This window comes from Anopheles gambiae, chromosome 3, assembly GCF_943734735.2.
Source record: "Anopheles gambiae chromosome 3, idAnoGambNW_F1_1, whole genome shotgun sequence".
NCBI lineage: Eukaryota > Metazoa > Arthropoda > Insecta > Diptera > Culicidae > Anopheles > Anopheles gambiae.
Genome location: NC_064602.1, coordinates 68,278,721 through 68,304,105, shown reverse-complemented (window position 1 = coordinate 68,304,105; position 25,385 = coordinate 68,278,721). Strand labels below are relative to the sequence as shown.

The 25,385-nt window shown below is 44.4% G+C and overlaps 2 protein-coding genes across 5 annotated transcripts; one reads left to right on the top strand and one right to left on the bottom strand.

Moving 5' to 3' along the window:
• The first annotated feature begins 1,861 nt into the window (after positions 1 to 1,861).
• Positions 1,862 to 23,879, top strand: LOC3291165 (ral guanine nucleotide dissociation stimulator-like 1). Of its 4 annotated transcripts, none has more exons than XM_061654594.1 (8): positions 1,862 to 1,961; positions 13,387 to 14,012; positions 16,881 to 16,982; positions 20,684 to 20,957; positions 21,026 to 21,152; positions 21,236 to 21,752; positions 21,824 to 22,425; positions 22,507 to 23,879. In XM_061654594.1, the coding sequence occupies exons 2-8, from the start codon at positions 13,614 to 13,616 to the stop codon at positions 23,111 to 23,113; spliced, it is 2,628 nt and encodes an 875-aa protein (XP_061510578.1). In that variant the 5' UTR covers positions 1,862 to 1,961; positions 13,387 to 13,613; the 3' UTR covers positions 23,114 to 23,879. The 4 variants fall into 4 exon arrangements, with proteins under 4 accessions (XP_061510578.1, XP_061510576.1, XP_061510579.1 ...); XM_061654592.1 differs by having other exon boundaries at positions 16,878 to 16,982; XM_061654595.1 differs by having other exon boundaries at positions 1,895 to 1,961; positions 13,390 to 14,012.
• Positions 23,800 to 24,868, bottom strand: LOC1278881 (uncharacterized). Its single transcript, XM_318527.5, has 2 exons — positions 24,162 to 24,868; positions 23,800 to 24,105 (listed from the first exon to the last, which is right to left on the bottom strand). Exons 1-2 carry the CDS (start codon positions 24,766 to 24,768, stop codon positions 23,903 to 23,905), a joined length of 810 nt encoding a protein of 269 aa, XP_318527.5. The 5' UTR covers positions 24,769 to 24,868; the 3' UTR covers positions 23,800 to 23,902.
• Between the last annotated feature and the right edge of the window lie 517 nt (positions 24,869 to 25,385).

Genomic DNA, 25,385 nt, shown 5'->3' with positions numbered 1-25,385 from the left:
GGCTTTACAACGTCCAACATGAGCGACAAGTGTATCGACCGTCCATGTCCCCCATGGTGGGGCTTTCGATGTTGGTTTTCCGCCGATTCAAAGCCAGTGCGCCAGCAGACCCTTTCCTCCATCGCTGTGTATGTTTTCTTATTAGTGATCGTATAAGCACAATCTGCCCTAATATGCTGGACGCAGCTTTGATGGGCTTTTGTGGTTAGATTTTCTAAATTCTGATTATCTGATTTGGCGTGCGCAGGACTTTAGACGCTTCTCGGGCCCGGTATTGCGGTAGCGTTTCTCTATTTCTCACCTTCACATGGCTGACTACTTCCGTGGCATTTTCAGCGCATAAGGGGAGCGTGAGGTGGGGGTGAGAGGGAATTCGTTCCACGTGAGCGCACTAGAAAACAATATAAAAACAGTAGATTAACCCCGCGCTGGTGGCATTGTTGGTAGGACGCACGCTCGGGTGAGGGGGGGCAAAAGATCGTGATGTCATATGGGAGATAATAATTTTGGGCTTCCGTCTGTCATGCCCGGGGTCCGATTGTGAAGGCCGGGCTACATTGATCGTACTCTCTGGTGTAATTTTAATTTTCACTAGCGCACCTGGCGGCGGCTGACCGAAGCATTTTTCCAAACAATTTGGAGCCGCTTCAGAAAACATGTTATTTTTCCATGTTTTTTACCTTAACTGGACTGGAAAAGCTTTGTTATTGATAGATGAATATGTTGTGCAAGTATTTCAGCCGTTTTTGCATAAAAAAACGGTGAAAAAACTAATTAACTTTGCGATCCAACACGACCATTCTCCCCACGACCAAAAAAAGCTTCCACCAGCCGCCGCCAGATGCGCTAGTGAAAATCGAAATTACGCTTGCGAGTACGATCAATGTAGCCCGGCCTTGAGGATCGTTGAATATAAATTAGATGCGGAACTGATTTGCTTCTTGGTGGGTGAGTGATTTTTAAGTATTTCTATAGAAAAGAAGAATCATTAAAAAATATTCTTCGCTCTATTAGAAGTAGCTAAACTTTGATTGGTGTGAACGAAAACTGGAGAAATAAAGCATACAATCTGGTTTCAGTATTTGTAAAAGTAGCATGAAATGACTGAAGCGCTTGGAAAATTAATATTTAGGGAATTAAGTTTTTTTTTAATTTTTAGTTTATTTTGGAGAACGAATAAAGAAATACAGAGTTTTCCTATCTTGTTTTGTTTTTGTCCATTTTGTATATTTATAAAAGTAATCGTACTTTTCTGTCAACTTAAAACGAACTGTTTATTCACCACTTTATATCTCACATTCTCACCATATGCCCTGACTTCTCATCTTTCACACGCGGACATTTCTCACTATGAGCTTGCATACTTCAACAAGAGAGAGGGAGAAAAAGCGAGAGAGCGATGCGTGCAGTAAGAAAGAGACCGTCACTCGTAGATGAGTTTGTTTGTGGTGAATATAGCTACTCACCACTAGATGGCGTCACGGTAAAGCTGAATGCGTGATTGTTTGAACATTGGCATCGTTGGTGGTTAAAATTATGTACAACAATCTATTATTTTATTTTAACTAATTATGTTATAATAAAATAAGTACAAGTTTTGTAATTTGGATGAACTTCTTCACTTAATATCGTCCTTTAAAATATGTTTTTGAATTGTTTTCGATGGAGTACAAAAGCGTATATATGTTTCAATGCTCTACATCAACTAATCTAATTTTGTTCTAAAATGTAAATTAGTGTATAAATTCACTACAATTAAAAAAATCTTAAAAACTAAACCCTTTTTGCATAATTGTTCTGATTCTGATTAACAAAACAAAAAACATCGCTACAAACTTGAACCCGAATCATCCCGACGCGGCCGCTCGGGCCCCACGGCTCTTGGCAGGCAGCTCACAACCGCGCAGAAGCTTGTCGTCCGTGAGACAGTTCGGATCGTGTTTCGCGTTCTGCGTCTGGAGGTGTGTGAAATCGTAACCCTTTTCGAAGTCCCGAACCGTTTCGTGCTTTTGTGTGGTGTTTGTTTGTAGCAATCATTTTAGTGATTTTCATAAAAATATAACATTAAAAGCATTTAGTATATATATGATATATGCATATGTGGTGTGGTGCAACAACAAATCGTCAAGGAAGGCGAATGCCACAGTGAATTAAATAATTATATGAAAGCGTGTAAAACATTCGCTAAATATTACCTTTGCACGGGCGAAGGTATTCGTTGTGATGCGTACGATTAACGGTGGGCCCTGTTCTCTCGGCGCAAAAGGAAGAGGCAAAATGTTGCCGATACCGGTGAAAGTGTGCAATCGTGTGGTCCAAAGCAGTGCGTCCGTACGTCCGCAGCATCTATCGGACATGGCGGGATGTTGTTTGGCAGGCAGAGATTAAATAATATTCATTCGTTCGCACGCTCGCTCGCTCTCCCGCGCGCGCTGCTGCTGCCATAAGTACTTCCTCTCGGATTTCATGCCGATTACGGCAATTGCGATAGCGAAAATGGCATGTTATGATTTGCTGTGGCAGCGTGGAGCTGTCGGAGGTACATGATATTGTGGCCAGCTGAGGGGTTTCACTGTTGCGAACTGCGGGGAGAAGCAAAACACCCTCGAGCATAGAATAACCTAAAAAAGAAACTAAATAAAACGATAGCGGATCCAATCATAATAAACAACATTCTGTAAAAGGTGTTCCTGTGCGTTAGAAAGGGCGTAATTATATAAATATCTCCGCCTTGCCAATCACACACACACATGTGTTAAGGTGATACAGAGATCCACGGTGACCGTGATAACAACACCTTTCATTCTCCCAATTTGCTGCGTTTTCCCCGTTGCTAGGCAACGACGAAAGACGCGAACGAGCGTTAACTTTTTGCATCTACCGTGTCGCTCTCTCTCTCTTTCTCTCTTGTTTGCGTGATACACGAACGCGTGCAAACAAACCAACCCCGCAAATGGGATTTATTTTTACGCCACCCTATGGTATGGTGGCGTAGTGGGCTGCTCGCGACTCGCCCGCAAGCAGCATGTTGTCGTTTGTGGTATGGCAAGCCAACACTTGCGGAGGAAGTGTCTGTCACCCGAATGCGACGCGTATCGGAACGTGAGCCACACCGCGCACACCTTGTCTGTTTTTGTGGCCCGTTTTGCTGCCTGCACACCAAAACGCGGAAGTCATGAGGACGAAATGGAACTTCTCGTACGACGACAATAACAAAAAAAAAAAGTTCGTAACGAAAACACGAACCAGAAAGACACCAGTAATCAAACGCCCAATCAGGGAAGCCACGTGACAAGTGAAAAGGAAAGCCACTGGCAGTGTTTTTGTGTGACGAACGGAGGGCAAAGTGTCAAGAAAGCATGAAATGAAATCAAAGCCGAAGGCTCGAAAAAAAACGGCTGGAAAAAAATTAAAGTACCCACCATTGCCGGCGTTCGCTGTCTGTGTGTGTGGTGGCAGTTTTCTCTTCCAATTATCATTAAAATCCCATTACGGTGCGGCGTGTACTATCGTTCGCGTAGGACGTCCGCGCGTAACCAATTTCACGGGTTTCTTCTTTGCCGCTCTTGCCGTTAAAGGGCGCCATTTAAGATGGGGGGGAGGGGGATGAGAGGGCGCCCCAAGACACACACACACAGGTTAAATGTCGGTAGTTCGCCTCACCAACGACTTCCGCGTTACTAGGCGCATCAGTTTTTTTCTCTCTATTTGTTTCTAACTGCATTCGGCCGCTTCATCTAAATTCACATTTCCCGGTCAGCATCAATGGTCGGTTCGATCGGTCTACCATTCGAGTGATGTCGATGGGTTGATGGGCACATTTTATGCTATAAATAATTTTCGCTACACCTACAACCTCTACCTCCTTACGTACCACCCCGCTCGTGACGGTCGGCAAGGGATAGGAAAAGCATTCTTCGACGGTTCCTCAATATCGGTACAAATGAACCATGCTTGGGGTAGAATTTTTCCTCCTTTCCCCCGGCGCTTGTCGCATTGCTGCGGTTTCGATGCCGCGTGGGTTGCCTGTCACACAAAAGGGACGCACGAAAGGGCCGGGGAAAATTGCTGGAGCGAAGAGAACGTCCTTCAATCGGGATTACAAGGGTTATTAAAGGATCGCTCGGTTTGGGTGGGCAGAAATAGCCAAATATAATCTTAATCACAGCACGATTGGGTTTCCTTTTTTCATTCCTGATTTTTTTTAGTTGTGCTTTTGAGCATGATTTCCGGTTTTGATTTCATAAACGATACTTTTAAGCCAAAGGTTTAAAGGGAAGATTATGCTGTATATTTGCATACTTTTAGGCGCTTTTGAAAGGGAAAATTAATTAAAAAATGATGATGTATGCTAAAATGCACATTGTCTGCAGAAATTAAAAAATAAAAAACGATTAAAAAAGTAAAACACATCTACATACCTTTTCTCTGATTCTGCCACGATCAATATCAGCAGCGAAAAGAGCCAAAGTAATTAATTAAAACAATCTGTTGTGAGTCAGGCGCACATTTATGGCTCAATTACAATCGCCGTCGCTGTCCATCCATCCGGCTAACGTACGATAATGCTTACTCGATTGCCGCGTGCGTGCGCACGGAGGGCTCGAACTCGAGCCTCGCTTTCGTTCCATTTGGCTGCATAATTAATGAAAGCAAACTTCCAGTGGCCGTGTTTTGCCGTGAGCTGGGATGGGCTGGTTTGCATTTTACAGCGCCGATTGGAGTTATAATTTGCTTGCTGTAAATTCTCGCACTGTGATTGACAGCGGAAATTGAGTGAGTGATGCCCCCGCAACAGTGGCTGCTTGGAAATTCCAACTCGCTCATACTTTGCGTTGGTTTAGTGTTGTCACTGGTGGCGGGATACGCGTTTCTGCTGCTTTTGTGTCCTCTCTCGCTTGACAAGAGGAGCGAAGAGACAGGGGATACCCTCTGTTATTATGTTTTATACATTTAGCATTCCCTTTTTCTCGACTCAAAGCGACACGGCCACAAAGGGCTGCTGCTATTGACGATACGAACGAGGACAGCGATGATGATGATGATGATGCTGATGATGGCGCTTTAGTCCCGTGCTTATCCTTATCGTCCTCGCACAACCAACCAACGATGAGTGGCGTGTGGTTTTGAATGAAATCTTGTGCCACGCCGGCTGTACCCCCGAAGTGGGTTGGTGGACTGTGCACGTGCGAACTGGTGAAAACGTGAGCCAGAGAAGATGTAGTTGTATTTCTTTTTGTGCTGATGTCTTTTGTTGACGATTTTGGAGTAGATATGTATACTTCAGCTAGGTGTTTTGTGTTCCGCGAATGGTTTGTATTTGTTTGCTTTCGGGGTAGCTTTCGAGCTTAACTTGACAAGCGCCTTTATTGGTCCCTTTAAATCCTGACTTACGTTACAACTGCGAGATTTAAATTATTAATTAATTAAATTAAATTAATTTCATCAATTGTGACTGCGCAGTGTGGAACATAGCTAGAAAAAATCATAATATGAATTTACAAACCCACTCTCTGCTTGTACGTGCTATAATCACACAAGTGTATCTGGTTACTTCCCTTGACATGCGATCGGGGACAATTAAAAATGGGGGCTCGCCCTCACACAAAGGCCACAATCAATTTTGCACGGCAGCATGAACATCTCCGACATCATATCAACGTTCCATGATGATGCTGTGTCCTCCACATCCACCAACCACCACCACCATTATGTCAATTGCATCATGCTGCTCGTGTACCCCGCTCGCACAAGCACACACTGGACTGCTGCGCCACGGTAGATGAAGGCAGGTCGTGGCGGTTGTTTGATAAATATAAACCATTTTTCCGCCACGTTGCACTCGAAGGACGCTGAGCCGAACACACCGAGTGCATTGTTGATGTTTGCATCCGGATGCTGAAAATAGCACCGCTGGAATAGAGCACTGGATGGAGAAGAATACGGGGAAATTTAGCGCAAACGAACGCGTTTTAATTTATGCTCATTTTGTTTGACATCAATATGAAGATGATTCGAGTGCGAAAAGGAGGATGGTTTGATTGAGATTGTGTTTATTTTAGTGCTGTCTGTAGTTAATTATTTAAATTTATTGTAACTACCACAATGAGTGGCTTTCATTGTGCTTGTAAGATGCTTGGTTTAACACCCTCAAAAGGTTTGAATTGCGCCGATGATTTTGAAGGTTAAACCAGACGATCAATTAAGACAAGAATTCACGTAAAATGCTAAGTTTTATTTCTTCTTTCTTCGACTTCTTTTACCCATTTTAAGATAATATATATAAGTAATAGCAATAAATTAACTCATTAAACTGAATGGTGTCGCTGAAACAACATGGCAACATCATGGCAACTCCATCCAGAGAGCCATCGTTTTATTTTTGGCAACCTGTTGGCAATATGCAAAATCAAACCTGTTTTCAAGCAGTCGAAATCGGTCGGTTGACTTTCGCTTCTCCCTACAAAAAATGGCTCCCCCTGGGGGGTTTTACGGGGAGTGTTTTGCGCATTATCGCCGAACCGGACTTTTAAGCAGGAGGGAATTTCAGCATCAAATTCCAACTCGAACCTCCCCAAAAAACCAGTTTTATTGCGAACGAGTTGCTAAGACACCGAGCGCACAGAGAGACAAATGTCAAAGGAAGATTGAGCGTCTTCCAAAATGAAGTGGTCGTTGAGGAGTATCGCAGGAAGATGTATCGCTGCAAAAGGAGTAATGATCTAATACGATTGCTTGGAAATGCAATTATCCCACCACCAGGAAGCATGCTCACGTTCGTTCGACATCTAAACAAAAACGAGGGTTTTTGCATGCACACATATAAAGTCTGTGCTACTGACGTCGAAACAAAGAACATCCGCTACGACGGTTGTCACTCGTGCGTGACACCGAACCACGTGGAGCAAAACAACAAACAAGCCAGGGAAAGGGTTTAGGGTTCGCGAGGCAACGTAGGCAACAACAAAACTGGTTGTCGTTGTTTTAGTTGAGCTGGGTTGGGTTGAGAGGGTGCAAACAAAAAGGGGCTTGCTACTTTGGGGCTAATAGCCTGGGGGCCATATGTTTCGTCGGTGCGTCCTCCTGTCTGCATTTTAGCGCCAGTATTTCGCCTGTAGCGAGCCTTTCGCAAACAGTCAGACGGTGAACCCGCAGTTTCAGCTCTCAAAGCAAAGAGTAACAAGACGGTACACTGCCACCAAAACCATAGTTACATCGGAGCGTTGTTCAAGTTAAAATGCTGCCCCAAACACTACTTCGGTTACAGATGAGACACAGGCGATGCTAACAACATTGCTCTTTATGGGAAGCGTTTGTTGCTTACCGGATTGCGATTCGTTCCCTTGCCCGTTTCAATGTGATGTTATTGCTGTTCCGCTTTTGGTATAAACCCCCTCCAAACGACTGTTACACACACGCGGAGAACCGTTTCGGATCGGTTCTCTGTGCGGGGGAAAAATTGGATTTGTTTGCCTTCCCCAGCGTCAGCAGCGTCATACAATTGGAATGCGTTTTTCCCGATACGATTTTTCATCGTTTACACACAAACACATTCCTGTCTCAAGTGCGAGGGCATTTACCCGTAAGGGGAGCGAAGAACAGTGGTGGGATGACGCTCTCTATATATAGAGCATCATCGCGTTCGTTCGTACGTTCGGGAATCAATGATTCACAAGGGCGCAGATCGGGGATGAAAGGATGAAAAAAACACCCCCCGACCGATGTGCGCGGCCGATTGCCAAAAATATCGACCTGAAAGCCGGTTTTGGCACGTGGGAAAACGGACGCCCACGGTTGAGTGTTCTTACGGACGCGTATGGACCACATTTTCCGCCCAACGCCTGGCAGCGAGTGGGAAACGTGCCCCGGCATATGAGCTACATCGGTTCCACAACACACAACGCACGCAACACGATTATTAATCATGACACATACTCGGGTACACACACACAGGTCGGGTGCATGTGTTTGCAAGCGGAAGCAACACTTTGATGGCCACTAGCGGTAGCGCACTAATAGGTGCTGATTGGAAACGTCGTCTCAGATTACTCCCACGGCGCTCGCACGACGCTTTTGACGGTTGATTAACCCGCGAGGGCGAAGGTTTTTTCGTTTGGGTGTTCCCGTGAGGTTGTGGGTGCGTCTCTCGCCAGTCCCGGCTGTTGTCGGTATCGATGTTTGTGTTGGGTTAAGTCACGTGGAAAAATGGATGGTTCCGCTTTTGGGTTGCTTCACAACCAGGGAAGAAGAGTCGTCGTCTGGGGTGGTTGGTAGTCGCTGTATTGTTTGGTATAGTTTTAATCAGACGAAAGTGGATTACACACATATGGCAATTCGTGGGCAGAAGCTAACATTTATCTTAACTGGGCTTATAAAAAATTAAAAATATAGCTTCTTGAAAATTGTAACATTTTTTCATATAGGATAATTGTATCAAATAATAGTAGTGCCAAAAAAGTCACTAACAATGACTGTTAACTTGCGATAAAATACAATAGGGGGCGGTCCTGTAGTACAGTCCGAGTCAACTCGAACGACTCAATAATGTGCCCGTCATGGGTTCTAGCCTACAATGGACCGTCCCCCGTAGCATGGATTGACTATTTGGCTGCGTGGTAATAAATACAGTCTCGTAAGCCTATATTGTATGGGCTGGCATGTCCGCGTTTGACGTTACGCCAAATAGAAGAAGAAAATATAAGGAACTATGTTATTTGTCGTGTTAGGCCGTAGCTATGGTTTTTTTTAAGTTTTAAGTTTATATAGCGCCCCTGCATTAAGAAACCATAATTTTGTAAAAATGTGAAATAGTAATATTTTGAACATTTAAGAAGAGTACTATTTATTGAAATAATATTTTATTGATACTTTAAATGAATTCCAAGCATCTTATTCGTCCTTTCTATGGCACAACAACCGTTGTCGGTCAAGGCCCTGTGTCACTAGCAGAGGCGGATTTATCCATCTCGGGGCCCTAAGCGGGGATATAATTGGGGCCCCTAGTTTCCTGAGAAGTCCAGAAAATTATATCGCATTTTTATGAATACCAAATATGTCATCCTGATTTCGTAAGGGATTAATATTCTTCTGTTGTTTTTTAGCTTTTAACTAACTGCTAATTATTTTAGTAGCTTCTGTACTCTTCGTGTAATGAAGCTAACATATTTTGCATATTTTTAGGATGTGCAACATCGTTGTTTCCGGTAGTGCAAAAATCAAAACCATATTCAAATACTAGCTATACTAGTGTTACTAGTGTTTGGTGTGAAGAAGCATTTCATTCTCTGTAGTAGTTTTTCAACACAAGTACGTATTAGGTTGTTTTTCTAAGCTAAAAGTCTTTTATATTGAAATGAATCAATGAACCATGAAATTATAAACTGTAGTTATTAAAATTCCAGACTTTCCAAATTTTAGTACACATCTAGGCATATCTAGATAGAAGCATATCTGGAAAACCTGACAAAAATTTTGAATTTTACTCATTTATACCTTTGTATTTTTAGAGCAGTTTGCAATACATTTGTTTGCTCATTCATGTACATGAGCAGTGAAAGCCACTACAGAAAGCTTGAGTGATATGCTGTTTCACAGATATATAAAATGTCCACGAAAACCAAGCGTCCGACAATGATTATCCTGCACTAGCGTATTTGTAGTCTTTTCGTCCTTGCAATCGCGACCGTTTAGGAAGTTCTTAAAAAATATGAATTAATCGTCCCAGGAGCTTCTTTATGACTTATTGTCACGAAAAGATTTATTGTTTTTAATATGGAAGAGTGCGAAAGTATGTAAAATTTATTTTGGCCTTCAAAAGTATCTCCAATGTTCGTAACAACTTTTAATTGCTCTAAACTTTATCAATGCATTCCACACACTTACTTGTAAGAATGTACTACTTTGAGAATGATTTTGTTTTCCGTTCATTGGGCATTAATAACAAAAAATCAATCGCTTATAAAAGTGAACTAACATGTGGAGGTTTATCTTGGGGCCCCCTTCAGGCCGGGGCCCCCCGCGGCCACTCAGTCCGCTAATAGGAAAATCCGCCACTGGTCACTAGGGCTTGGCTTTCGGTAACTTATTGATTGTCCATAGCAGAATAGTCAGTCCTGTGTATGGGGGGAACGGTCTATTTGGGGCCTGAACCTATGACGGGCATGTTGTTCAGTTGTATAAGTTGAAGATTGTACTACGAGACCGACCCTCAAGGCCTAATTTTGAATATCTGTTAATCTCTACAATTTAGATGAAATCTTGTCCTATGAGTTTTATTCAAAAATATTATCTCAATAACTTCATTCTGTATTCATATTTTCGCCATAAAATGATAAAAACTTATGTATTTAACTCAACGAATGATGAACTTTTTGTATGCGAATGATGTAATTAGAGTACATAAGAATCTTTGTATATTTTAAATTGTTATGTATTGATTTCAAAGATAATAGACGTTGAATTGAAAAAAGAAAACTTTACTTATACAAGTAATAATCACTTTTCATGATTTTTATCACTCAAACAAGCTCCAATTCTCGATAATTTCCGTTTGGTATGATTTCCTTGTTTTACCTCACTGTAAATTTGCGTTTTTTTTACAAACTACTCATGCTCATCATTGAAAAAGATTTTTGGTGACAATATAACACGTGTTAAAAATTGAAATGTGGTGGAATATATAAAGATTTTTTTCTGTTAGTTATTTACATTAGCAAAAAAACTAAATTGAGATTAAAAGTATTTTCATGACTACAAGTTGCATACCTGGTATTGGAATTGGTAAATTTGCAGTTTTGATTTCTTGAGATATGGTGCAACTCTTTCATGTTCCATTGTGAATAACATCCAAATGCTTCTTATAAGGCAAAAAACCCTGCTCTTTAATGACCCCACGATATCGCTAAAAGTAAAATTAAATATATAAATTTTCTGTTTTGAACAACATTATGTATGTACCTTCGCTTGGCAGACATATAAGACATCACCCCTGCACCCACAGATAAGCAGAAGGAATTATTATGTCGGCAGATGCCATCCATTGGCAAACTCCAGCGTTTACTTGCCAAAACACAACAAGAACATCAACAACAAAAAAAAACTCTAAACCATTAAATAAACATACGCACTGCCTACTGCCAAGTGGTGGTATTTGCTTTGGTAACTCAAACCTCCCAAACCCATTCCCTCTGGCACTACAAGTCCCCGCTTTTACAGTACGGGGTCCGTTTTGGCAAACTTCACTTCCGCACACCATAAATCTTCTCTGTCTGGGCACAGTACGGTGGACGGGCTGTGCAGCATAACGCCATGTTATTGCAGCACGTCGGTTTACTGCACCACTACCATATTGCCGTCCCAACTCCCTTCCTTTTTCTAACAAAGAAAGCAGTACCGGGGAGGAGGTAGATCTTGTTGTCGTCGTTCCGACAATGACCACTCCACACCGTGCACTCGGTGGGTCCTGCCTGACATGCATCGGCTGCCTGCAAAGGATCGCCCGTGCACCAGACGTACGGTTGAACGACTCCCAGCTAAGTCTGTGCCTGTATGCAGACCTCGGCAACAGTGTTGCTGTGCCGGTTGGTTCCGTCTCTTGTCAGTCGTGTTGCTGCCGTTCGATGGGAAAGGATGTGTTTTTCTCTGCCTGTTAGAAGCCGGTGCTCGATGCGTTTCGGTAAACAGTGTTCAGTGTGAGATAAACAGAAACGCCATATTGATGCAGCTAGGTGTTGTGAGGGGCAGGAGGGGGCGATTGTAGTGAGAAGAGGACTTGCCATTCTGTCTGTTACAACCATGCCGTGGCGGATATTGAAAAATTTAATTACGAATCTAGGACGCGCTGTACGGTGATGTTTGACTCCGGGAGGGACGGTTCGTTTGCTTGGCAAACGAGTGTTTTTTGGTTGTTGTTGGTGAACCTGTGCCCTTTTCTATATGGAAAGAGATAACATCTAGCTTGAAGGGTTTGTGCAGTAAAGTGTGTTAGTGTGTGATTAGGATGCAGGAACATACAAGAGCGTTTAATATTAAAGCATTGAAGTATTGAAACGTTTGTCAGAGGTGGATTGGGTTGAAAATTTTCCATATTGTCGTTTTGCAAAACCTTTGCCATGAAACGGAACTACAGATCAAAGCGGCTAAACACTTCGGAAGAAAGCCAAACTCTTCCTAACTTCATCCTATTTGTGTTTACTCCATAAACAAACAGCCCAGTCCGAAGGTGTTGGTCGATTTATTTGTGTTTTGAATATAAATAGAGTGCAACCTCACTTTGATGAAGTGAGGTTAAATGTATCGAACCATCGGCAAGACCAGTTCTAATATTTTACTTCAGTTCCACTTTTGGAAATAGAATACGTAGCAATTACGATCTTTGAAACAATTTGTACCGAATCTGTACTTCCTCAACCATGACTGGATGGGTGTTTCGTGTTCGTCAGGAGCGCAAGCATAAGGGTAACGGTAAACAAACACCAGTCCAGCATCCCGTAATGAGGTCTATTTAGTGTTGAAATCTGTTTGGACGATCTATTTCCGGATTAAATTTAAATATTTATGAAAGCCATCATCGACACCAGCCAGAGAGCTGAGAAGTTGCAGAGCGCTGGATGGGCCCATTTCGTTACACTCCATCATAAAACCCGACAGAGAAAGTGTCGCGTGCTATTACTCATAAGAATTTCTCAATTGTCGCCCTCCCATCGATCGATAAATGTTAATTTGTGGCTCTTAGGGCAATATTATCCCGCAGCTCCGTATTGCCTCATTGGGCAATGGTGGTACAATTTGATGGTCGTACTGAGTCATCGTCATTTGGGGACAGTTTGGGCACGAGCATGAGCTAACAGTCCGCACCTATTAGCACCACATATGAGCACCAGCAGAGTTACACGCCTGCAAGTGATGTGACGCGTTGAGTTTCATGTTGTTGTTGCCGTGCAGTTCTCGGTTTACGTGGTTTATGGCTACACAAACGAGCACATTGTGATTGAGAGGCCGGTGACGGCAGTGGCACACACACGTGTCTGTGTGTTTCCGGAGAATATTCTATCGATTGATCCGTGAGGAAGCAGCGTAGTGGGTTTGGTTCGTGCCTTTTTCTAAGCACGAGTTTAGTTTCTGACGCGATTGTGCGAGGTATGTGACGTCCATTGTTCACAGTGGCAAGTGTCTGTGTGCTTGTTCAGTGGGTTGAGAATGATGAATTAAGAACTGCTCGAACATTTCATCACTCTTAACTCTCCCGAATTGGGTGAAATTAAATCAATTGCCTACGATGAGTTTTAGGAAACTATTTCTGGCACACATGGCTTAATAAAAGCCCCAACGTCTTCGCTCTCGTGATCAATTTAACTGATCAACGGTTCTGAACCATATTCTTTCCAGCAGCAGCAGCAGCAGCTACCCACCCGCTTATTTGCCCGACAGTTTAAACACTTTTAATCGAAGTGATCGCAGGGCGCTCGGCGCCAGGAACAGTCCAATCAAAAAAGTGTGTTAAAAGTGCGTCCACGCGCGTGTGTGGGTTTTTTGTGTGTGTGTTTTGGATGCGAGGGGTTAAGTGATCATATCGCGTTTGCGCCTGCTTCCGGGAGAGGGTATGTCGTGCGCCAATGTTTTGCCCAAGTAACGAAACGCTCCAGAGCATTACGGAAAAGACGAAACTGCTGGCCCACAAGTGTACGCAGCAGATTCGCAATAATAGCAACAACAGCAGCAACAACTCCGATGGAAGTTCACCGACAGGAGGGGGAGGAGCAGCTGGTGCAGCAGCACAGGCAGCAACAACAGGTGGTCATCAGCCTGTGCCGGCCGTTGATCCGCAGCGCACGTGCAAGGATGGCACGGCGGGCGGGAAGGACGAAGGACGGCCGGTTGGGCTGGGTGGCGGTGGGACGCTGCGGTGCTTCTGTCCGTGCAAGGGAACGATCAGCAAACTGATGGGGCGGAAGTACGCCGCCAGCAAGGAACAGCAGGGTCAGAGTCAGCGTACCACCAAGTGGTATGTCAAGGTAATACAGATGGCAAGCTGTTGGCGGGGTCAATGTGGGAAGTGTTTCATTGCATGCAGAGAGAGAGAGATGGTGGAGTTGATAAGGCTTAATTCGATTAACTGGATGAGTTGGTAAAGACGTAATTGAGAGCTATCATCCTCCGAGTGCGCAACTTTTATTAATAGAGGTTAAGAATCTGAGCATATTCTGGAAGACAGAAGTCCAGGGCAATACTCTCTTGTACGTAGTGTGCATATCTAGAACCATTGGAGAAAGGTGAGAAACCCATCTTTCTATAAATTGGGAGTCTCCTACACAGTAGTCTTATGGCGGCTGGTTATGGCCCTTGAGGCATAAACAAGTGTAACGAAACAGTAATTCTTCCTTAAATCAGCCTAGGTCGCACGAGAATCGATCGCATCCGGTGTTGTATAAGCCTGCTCTATTACCAAATGAACCACCGAACCGTCTCAAGTGCATATCGTAAACTCCCAATATAATCGTTCCACAAATAAAACGCTAAACTCTATAAAACAACTCATAACATAATAAATCAACATCGTCTTAGGTCGTAAAATAGGCACCTCAGAACAAAGAACTTCTCTTATCGTGCAACACTGAAAAACAAAACAAACATTTTTGGGGTTGAATCCAAAAATAAACCGCTGCTTCACACCCAGCTGTCTGGTCAAGCCGTTTAGGAACGGCTTTATCTCGTCATCATCCAACACTGGAAGTCTCGCAGGCACCAGCATCAGGAAGCAGAACCTTTGCCCCGGACATTTAGCGTGTTGCGCGTGTGTGAGTTTGTGACAACAAATGGAACTCCGTGACTCACCGCGTTTGGGACGGGTCGCCTATCGCAATAAAGGGTGCTCCGACTAGCATTACACTCTTCTACGATTGCTTAACGCGCAAAAGACTTTGTAGCTTGCCGCACAGAATGCGCTTATCGGGCGCAGTTGATGTCGAGTTTTTGTTTGCTTTATCCAAGCAGTCAGACAAGCCAGACGTACATGTTAGTACGATACGTTGGTGCGAATTGTATAATAGCATAGGCACGATATAGCCGAAGGGGTTAAAGAACCATTCAATGCACTCGGTTGCGCTTTGTGGCTTTGTGTGCGTTGAAGTGTCGTTCTAATGGTATGGTATGTGATGTAATGTGTGCAATATATTGCATAAACGCAGCCTGATCGATGTAATTGTAGATCGTTCTGTGGCTCGTGTCATATATACAAAGAGAAAATGCAATGTCAACAAATAATCGTTAATGATGAGTTACCTCCCTGGTAAGGTTTAGCACCAATAAGTGATGGATTAGTGACTGTTTCAACTTGTGGTCTTTGTTTACATTCTCATGATGATTCTGACTGACAAGTATCCATTTTTACCGCCATCGATTGTTAAGGGCCTTGGAAAAATGGAAGGTATATCTTCCTATACGGACCATTACTTCTTTAGAACATGGCCCTCACTTAAATCCTCACATCCTTTCAAGAACGTATCCCCGTAACCTTTGACCTTTCTTTCGTTTTTTGGCATAAAAAGATCTCTCTCTCTCTCTCTAAAAAAACTAACTCCCTTCTCCTTTGTTAGGACCCAGCGGTGGAACCTGTACTTGTCCTCTTCTGATGCTAATTCTCCGTAACATTGCACACACAATGAACCGTCGCTAGAAAAGACTTTTCATTCTTCCAGCACGAATTGTATGCCCCTGTCCCTCTTCGTGTTCGTCCTCCATTTTCCCCTGTTCGGGTGGACGTTTCGTTGGCAATGCTTCGAGCGACCTGCTTGCTTTTGGAAGAAATTACACGTTTACGAAGGTTGGACTCCCGTCCCTCAACCCGAGCGTCACGGTTCGCCGAGCACAACATCCGCCGAGAAGTGCCCCTTTCTGTGAAACAATCAATGTGCCTGAAGAAGGTAGCCCGGGCGTACGCAAATCACTTTTGCGTGAAACGAAGAAACACACGTGTGTGACTTGCTAGATGGCGGCTCCCCTCCGAGGTAGAAGGTGTCGCCGGTTGTGAGTTTTTAAACCGCGCGCGGGCGCATATTCATGAGCCTGCCTGGTGCTGCGGCAATCATCATCGCGCAGTAGAGCACACAATGCGTGCTCCCAAGCAGCGTAGATTCCGGATGGCGAGTTGTGTCAGCTAAAGCCGTTTTTTTCTCAGCTCCGAAATGCTTTTCCTTTCTTTTCGTTAGCGCGCATCTATTCATTGTTCGTGTTTTATTTTTCCTATTGAAGGGAGGGTTTTATTTTAAAGGCAATAAAAATTCACAACTAGTTCTAGCTCATTTTCTTGTCAGAGAGGACGGATCAGTGCGGACGGTACGACAGCGACATCCTCATTCAAAATGAGCGTTTGTGTGCCCACGTACTGTGACGGATTGTGATTCAAAAAAGAAAAAAAAAGAGTCGAATGTGGCTGCGAACTGTGTATTTCCCTCTGTTCGAGAGGCGAACCATGCTGTGCTCTTGTCGGACACGTAGACCATTGTTTTAAGATCCCAATTAACAGCTCTCGGCGAGCTGGTTCGTGCTAACGTATAAAGCGTTGTCTCAGCCAATCGTAAAGATGCTTCTAATTGAGCACAAAAAAAGAAGGAATTAGAGGTTGTGATCTTGAACTTGGTGTCTTTAATTACATCAAAAGGGCGATGATTCATCTTCTAAGGTGGAATGAATGGGTAAAAAACATCTTCATCTAATACTGAAAAAACAAAAGCTACGCTGTAGGTTCTTAACCATGTAATTCCAACTATCCAGCTCTTCAAAATATCATTCCCATCGTTTTCAACAAAACTGGCTCCCCGATTTAATGGAAACTGTTTTTTTTTGCTTCTCTTCCCAAAACCAAAACCATTTCTTTCCAGCAGCCCACCTGGCGGTTGTGGGGCGAAGAACGCGAGGAGAACGCCATCTACACGGTTTACCTTAAGAAGGTCCGGTACCATCGGCCAACACCCAGTGCCAGCAGCGTAAGTAGATGCCGTTCTAGATACTTCTTTTTCTGGGAAAAACTCCAAACTTTTGTTGGAAATTGATCGAAGGGAAAGAAGGGTCTTGAGGGGGACGGGAGTGCTAATCAACCAACCAGACATAAAGTGTGTGTGTGTGTTTTTTGCTGTGTGATACTTTTTCATCCCATTTTCTTCATTTTGGAATTTCCCTTGACTCAAACGAGACGGTTGGCTCTGTGCTTGCCTAAAAAACACCGAAATGGGGTTGTTGTGCTTTATCTTGCCAGAAGCACATCCCTTTTTGTGCCATCTCTGCACTGCATAACAGTGTATCTGCTTTTGCTCTGCATCGATCTCAACCATTTTTGCATTAGCTGCACTGCTGCTGCAACAGCAAAAGCACACCTCCAATCGAGACATAATAAAGGCGAAAGAACAAGAAGCAAAAAACCACAACCATCTATTGAACGTTTGCCATAGAAAAGTGCATTCCAAAAATTGCAAACCAAGCCAATCTCGTCTGCCGATGGTGATTGACGGCGGGCAGAGCATCGGATACCACTCAGCGAAAATTGCGTTTTGACCCTCACGGACCCTCGGGATGCGGATGACGTCCCTAATGGATGCTAATGATGTTTTGCGTTGGCGCTTCTGCCCGGCTCTTGGGCGTTAATTTAAATTGCTTTGCTAATTCAATGTGGGCAAGCAAGGGTGAACCGAGTTCAATGTTTGCCGTAAATCATTTTAAAGTTCAGCCTGTTGGGAGCATGAACATTTTGCGTTTTTTGCTGTGACTTTTGTGTAATCTGTATGAAAAACAAATTCTGTAAGAAATTTGTATATTGTTTGCAAATTAATTGAACAAAAATAAAAACAATTTAATTCATTTTGAAACCGCTTAGCAAATTGCCATTCCAATGCATTCTTTATTGGCAAAACAACTCTCAAGGGCTTTCGTACCGCACCGATCAGCAATTAAGATATAAACACCGATCGAATTAGTTCCCGGGCCGCCTCCCTCAAAGTGACACCTAACACCTAGCGAATAGGGTAAACTGACCATTGTGTTTGTTGCACTTATCGAGAACGTGGGAACCCTCCCATTAACCCGAAACCTCGATTACATAAGCGCGTTCCATCCCTTTGGCAATACAAAAAAAAAGTGCAACTCGGACACTACCGGCGCCCCTAGCGGCCGATACATCGAAACGGAACATTGTGTTACCTAATGGGTTGTAATGGTTCACAAGCAACTTGCATCTGTTTTGCTGTCGTTGTTGCTGTTGTACCGTACCCTGTGGGACATTAATGAATGAATAGCGGTGCCCTTAAACGGGCCCTGCGGGTGACACATCGTTTTGTACGACGTGGAAAATGGGACCAAATGTGGAGCGGATAGAGAAGGGCGGTGTCGGCAACAGCCCACGCGACCCACTCCGGTCAGTACGGTCAGTGCAATTGCATTTACGGGGAAACGATTCCAGTCCAGCAAAGATTAGTGGAGCAATAGAAATGATTTGAGAATAGCACGCAAAGGATAAAAAAAGCAACGGAAACGGTCCACAACCCAGACGACAACGGAAAATCGATTGCAAGTCTACAATATTTGCATTCAAAATTGATTTAAGTACGATTGTAGTGTGCAGTTATGGGGTGGGAGAATTGAAATGATTGTAGCCGTACTACTCGGTGCTCACCTGCCCCTGTATTGAGGTTAGGTAGAGGCTGCTTCTAAGCTGTGACCAAGAGAACATTCATGGTTCGTCGTTCGTCAAAGCAAAAATCAATAAAACGACTTTAAAATATTTATCACCGTTCGGGGTACGATTGGGTTGAGTTGGATGAGTCAGACGGGTTTCCTCCGTGTGTGTGTGTGTATGTGTTTTTTTTCTTGTGACGCCGCAAAACATGGTTTATTGTGCTGGTCATGCTCGAACGACGGTTTGCTTCTTTGTACCATTTTCCAGAAAGTCTCGTGGGACATAAACGAACGAAACAGTTTGCTAAAAGCTGTGAAGTGGGGAATTTAATAGGGGATAATTCAATTATTTTTTATTCATTTTGCAAAAGAGGATATTAATAAACAATCCAAGTTGTAAGAAATAATTGCAATTGGTTTAAATTGTGACAAAGGATGTGCCAAACATATAGCAGTAGAAACAAACATGTACCTCTGATTAACTAAGATATTGGCTTAGGAGCTTATTCTCTTTAATGTTTTTTGAAATGAAAAATATTTTATTACAATATTTTAAATTTTTGAAACATAAGTGCGTAAAATTCATAAAACACAATTTCGCATTCATTTAGGCGCTTAGCACAATTATCATGAATTTCTAAGCACCTAAAAGAATGAAATCGCTGTAAATATTTTATAAAAACTCTCATCTTTATACATTCTGCTTTTGAGTTGTGTACATTTTGACTTTACTCAAATTGAAATATAAGAAGCAATTTTAATAGTTGTTGGAGCCAATAGCAACTGATTTCACACAACAATTGTAAAATGCAAAATCATTGCCTTTGTTTTTGTTATCTGCGTAAAGTAGAAAATATTATTCACTGCAAGAAACTATCCGATTTGTTCAAAAGTATTTACAATGAACCCTCTCTTATTTGAGAGGCGATGGGACTGTCGAATAAGAGGGGTTTACAAATTAGAGAGGTTGAAAGTGAATGAAAGGTCCATACAAACAAGAAAGAGACAGAACATTTAGTATGCAGCCTTAACTGTTGCTATAGGAAACTGTGCATACGATTGCCAATTTGAGCATACATCATTCAATAACCATGGCAACACCATACACAAATAAGAGGGACACAGATTTCAGAGGTTTTTCAAATTAGAGGAACAAAAATGTACTGGAAATCAAGGGACTGTGCAAAATGTTCAAAATAAGAGAGGTTTTTCAAATTGGAGAGGTGTCAAATAAGAGAGGGTTCACTGTATTTATTATTTGTATGTTGGGTAATAATCGAACTACGCTGATGTAATCGAAATGTAAATTTAATTATTGTATACCTGCAGGCGTTTCATCCGGTAGCAGGGAAGTAATGTTGTTGCGCAGCGACCACATCGAAGGTGGCTGTTTGAATTTTGTAATTTAATAATTTTTATTTCTATCTTAGTAGGCTAAGATAGCTTGTAATTTTGAGTATAAAAGGAGAAAATAATTATAATAAATCAGTCTTACACCAGCATTTGATGAGTGCGTTTCTTTGTTTGGTGTTAGATTCTCTCGGGTGAAGCTTTGGGCGAATACAATTGCCTTCTCGACAGCGCTTAACGAAATCAGCGGCGCTACCACGGAATAGACCTCCCAATTTACATTGAAAAAGAGGTAACTAGCCTGGTAGGCCAATACTGAAAGTAGTTTGGTGAAGGTGAGTTGGACCGTAGACGCTCCCGAAACCCTTTGCCTGAGACGTTCTGTTCCGTGGCAGCAGACGGTCTACCAAGCGCTCCAGAACGACCGAAACCTTCGCGGTTGGCTTGGCCGTCGGGCCCGGAACAAATGTCTTATTGTTGTAAGTTGTTTTTGCGCCTGCATGTATGCAATCACCATACATTTTATGCGAAAGCTCACATCTTGCTGTGTTTTTGTAGCACAATAACATTCTTATTGTGACAATTTCCCATGCCATTATGGCTTAAATAATAATACTCAATTTCTTATACGCCCATTACCTTTCATCCCTTTTCCAATCCATTTACACAGCAAGACTCGGATGACGAAATATCGCACCTGGAATGGGAGACGGTGCGCGTGCGGTTCGTCAAGGCGGCCACCCTGTCGCGGCTGGTCGATGCCCTCGCGACCGATGACGGCGAGCTCGAGAGCACGTTCGTGAACGTGTTCCTGAACACCTTCCGCACCTTCGCGCAGCCGGAGAAGGTGCTCGAGCTGCTGCTCGACCGGTACGAGAAGCTGCACGCCGAGCCGGCCCTCCTGCAGCCCGAATCGCTGTCGGACCAGCACAAGAAAACTCTAGGTAAGGTGCTCTGTTAGGTCTGTGATATCTCGGTTGTTATAATGCGCTCTCTCTCTTTCTCCCGACAGTCTCTGTTCTTCACGTGTGGCTCGATGGGTTCCCCGAGGATTGGGACACGGATAATCTGCAACGATTGCTAGCATTCACCTCAAAGCGTTTGCCAAAATCGGAAATACATATGAAAGCTTTAAATAGGTAAATAACTCGAAGAGGACTCTCCGTTGGTGCCTTGTTACTAACCGTTGTTGTCCTTGTGGTTCCAACTTTTTTTTCCGAAGGTTTACGCATAGGTTAGATAAGTACAGTAGAATACCACCACCGCTGCCATGGTCCAACGATTATCACGATTTCGCCGACCAGTTCGGTGGCCTCTGCCTAACGCCTGCATTCCGCGGTCCGCCGTCCCACCTGCTCAACTCGTACCGCTTTCCCAACATTCCGGTGAAGCACTTTGCCGAGCAGCTGACTCGCATGGACATGGAGCTGTTCAAGCGGCTCATCCCGCATCAGTGTCTCGGCGCGATCTGGTCGAACCGGGACAAGCACGAGTGCAGCTCGGTGCTGGCCACGGTGACGCAGTTCAATGCCGTCTCGTTTCGCGTCATCTCGAGCATACTGATCGAGCCGCGGCTAAAGCCCCAGGAGCGGGCCCTGCTCATCTCGACCTGGATCGACATTGCGCAGGAGCTGCGACTGTTGAAGAACTTTTCCTCGCTCAAAGCGATCATTTCGGGGTTGCAGTCGAACGCGGTGTACCGATTGTCGAAGACGTGGGCCGTGCTGCCGAGGGATAAGGTACGTATCTGGGCATGGGAAAATCAGTTTGACGGCTGTTACTTAACTTGGCTTCTATTTCCTCTGTTCAGTTGGAGCTGTACAACGAGCTGGCACGAATATTCTCCGAAGACAACAATGCGTGGGCCCAGCGAGAGGTGTTGATGCGCGAGGGCACGGCCAAGTTCGCGGACACTGTCGGCGAGAACGATCGGCATCTACAGAAGGTGTTCCAGAAGCAGAACACACTCATCAGCCATGGCACGATACCATACCTCGGCACGTTCCTGACCGATCTGACCATGATCCATGCGGCCATCCCGGACACGCTGCAGGACGGGCTGATAAACTTCGACAAGCGGCGCAAGGAGTTTGAGGTGCTGGCCCAGATCAAACTGCTGCAGGGTGCGGCAAACACGTACCATCTTCCCGATGATCCACTGTTCGACCGATGGTTTGCGTCGCTGCTTGTGCTGGACGAGCGGGAGGCGCACACGCTCAGCTGCTCGCTGGAGCCGGCGCCGGAGATGACGAAGCGACCGCCAGCACCACCAGCCCAGCATCCGGGCGGTGGTATCGGCGGAGGGGGAGGCGGTACGCCAGGGCACAAGAAGAGTGACTCGATCGCGTCGAACTCGAGCAGCGGGGCAGGCTCTCAGTTTTACTGTGATATTAACAGCACATCTAATGCGAGGTAAGGATGGTTTTTGAGTCTTGCAGAATGAGTTTCCAAAGGATCTTTATATTAAATCTTGCTCTGATTCTCACCACACAGCTACAGTTCACGCAACAACTCCCTGGATCGGGACGCTACACCACCGAACGCGTCGATCTTGTCCGCGGCCAGCAGTGTGTCTTCCCTGTCGATGGACTCCACCACCTCGGGCAGCCAACGGTCGAACCATAATGGTGTCGGCAGTGTGCGAACACCCCAGTCGAACCGATCCCAAGGCAACGGGACTGTGGCGAGCCGTGGTGCCAACGGTGGTCGCGATCTAAGCGAGGCACCCATCATCAATGGGCAGCTGGTGCAGAACTCACCGCTCAAGAGCAGCTCGCCCGATTTCTACATCATCAAGGTAACGTACGAGACGGAGCAGGTCGAGCTGGATGGGATTGTGCTGTACAAGAGCATCATGCTGGCGAACAACGAGCGAACGCCACAAGTCATCCGAAACGCAATGCTCAAGCTCGGCCTGGAGGGTGATCCGGATCGGTACACGCTGGCGCAGGTACTGCCCGACAAGGAGCTACTGCTGCCGAACAATGCCAACGTGTACTACGCGGTCAACACGGCGTACAATCTTAACTTTATCCTGCGACCGAAGAAGGACACGACGGGCAGTGGCTCCTCGGTGCCGAGCTCTACCGGGCGTCCGTAGGGGAATGGGAATCTCATTTGTTATCGTCGGCGCGGTGGCAGGCAGCTTTTGTACATTTATCTTACGCCTAGTGAATATTGAATTGACACATGTTTTGTTGCTTGTTTTTAACCCAACGATACCATTTCTCTATATCGCGTACCGTACCGTAATCCAGTTAGAGTATTCCTTCAAACCACAGCACACACACACACACACACACACACACACACACACACACACACATATAGAGAGACATACAGCGTGTGCATTGTGTGTTTGTGGCTATTTTATCTTAGGTTCTGTAAGACGCGCTAGAATGTCGAACGTTTAGAACAGTAAGCTATACGGAATTGACCCAAAGGGATGATAAACATAGGTGGAAAAGGGGAGCTACAGCAACACTAAAAGGTATTAAAAGAAACTCAGATGTAGAAACCGTTTCAAACCACATATAACTACCTAACAGGTTAGGAGACCGTGGAACGAACTCCTCCCTTCTATCAGGTGCCGTTTTGAGAGTGGGACTTTTTGGAAGTGTTTATTAGCTTAGGTTTGCATTTTGCAAAACTGGGCTTAAAAGTCTGGAGACTATTTCATTCTCACCAGGGAGGGTAACTTAGGGACGAAAAGGGTATAACAAAAGTAATGGAGCTACGTGAGCTGAACTTCTGGATCTATACAACAGAAAGCGGAAGGCGTGTGCGTAGTTTGACTCCCGTTGACACGCAACTAAGTATTTTATTAGGATATTAATAAACCGAAAACACACAACTATTCCAAAAAAGCCCAAATGTTATATTCTGATACCTATCCGAAGACTATCAATAAGTGGAGTGCTACAAACCCAAGGAATGTGCTCCTCTTCGTCTTCAGACTTTCACCAGAGTTACGCAGAGCGAACTTTGACCGGTTGTTGCAGCCATCTTTGTAGCAGGTGTGACACTCTGAGCTATTCCATCCTTTGCAAGGAGTCGTATCGTTTCCCAGGTCCGAAATACATCCTCTAACGACTGAAAAAAGATGGTCCTTATTTCTTCACACATAGTACCCTGTGTCGATCTCTCACCTTGATCTTGATAGACTCGGGCATAACATCCATTCTTCTCCGTATGATATCGACACTTCAAAAACCCTTCCTGTTGCTGTTCTGCATCGCAGTTTAAAGAATTCCCACTACTACATTGATAACACGACAGTCTGTTTGTGGGATGCACATATCGGTTGCAGTCACTACCACTGCATGTTTCACAGTCCTCAGAAGCTTTGCTTGCATCACACAACGTTTGATTCGTTAAATCGGACAGACAGCCTCGCTGAAGACTTCCATCGGTGTTGGTTCGTACATAACAACGATCGTCCTGTACATGCCGCCTGCAATACTGCGCACTGCGGTCATCCCGTTGCTCTTGAGCGCAGTTGAGCTGCTCCCGGGAATCACACTGTACACAACTAAGCGTGTTCTTCGGAAGAAACTGTGCATTACATTTTGGTCCAGCGCAAGCTACACAATCACCGTCTCCTTTTTCGCAGCTCATTTTCAACGCTGACTCCAGAATATCTGACAAGCAGCCACGAATTAAATATCCATCCTCGTCCACTCTTGAGTAACAGCTTCCTTCGGAAGGCTTACCACACACCGTTGCTGTTCTTGCTCCACTGGAGCAGTGTGTCATGTTGGAGGTACACTGTAAACATAGATCATCTTGGCGAATTGTGGCGGTATTGCAATTCCATCTATCACAGCCCACACACTCAACAGACGTGCCGGATTCAGTACACAATCCGACAATCTGACAAACAATCTCGATAGGACACATTGAAACCATCGAACACACTTACACAACGATCGTCTGTCACGAACCGAATGCAGGGTTTCTCAAATTGTCTCGGATAGGGTAACAGCTTACAGGAGTTTGATTGACTTGACTGACAGATGTTGCACCGTAGGCGATCAGATGGATAGCGATCGACATTGCAGCCAGAGAAACGGTCACACAGAACACACTTCTGCCCTGCGGCGACACATTGCTCGTCTCGTGAGCATCCGCGATAGGTGTGACCGTTGGGTAGGATAACAGTTGCGCAAGCATGATCACCCACTTCACAGTCTTTCGTGAGAGAGGTGGAAGGCGTCCAGACACACTCCTTGTAGTTTGAAGAATCACACGTGTGGCAAAAAACCCGATCATCTGGTAAGAGATACAAACATTGAATTAAATTTTTAATGTGACAAATTAATAAAAAAGGTAAACACAAAAGGTATGGTTTTACCCGCAGAAGTAACAAGCTT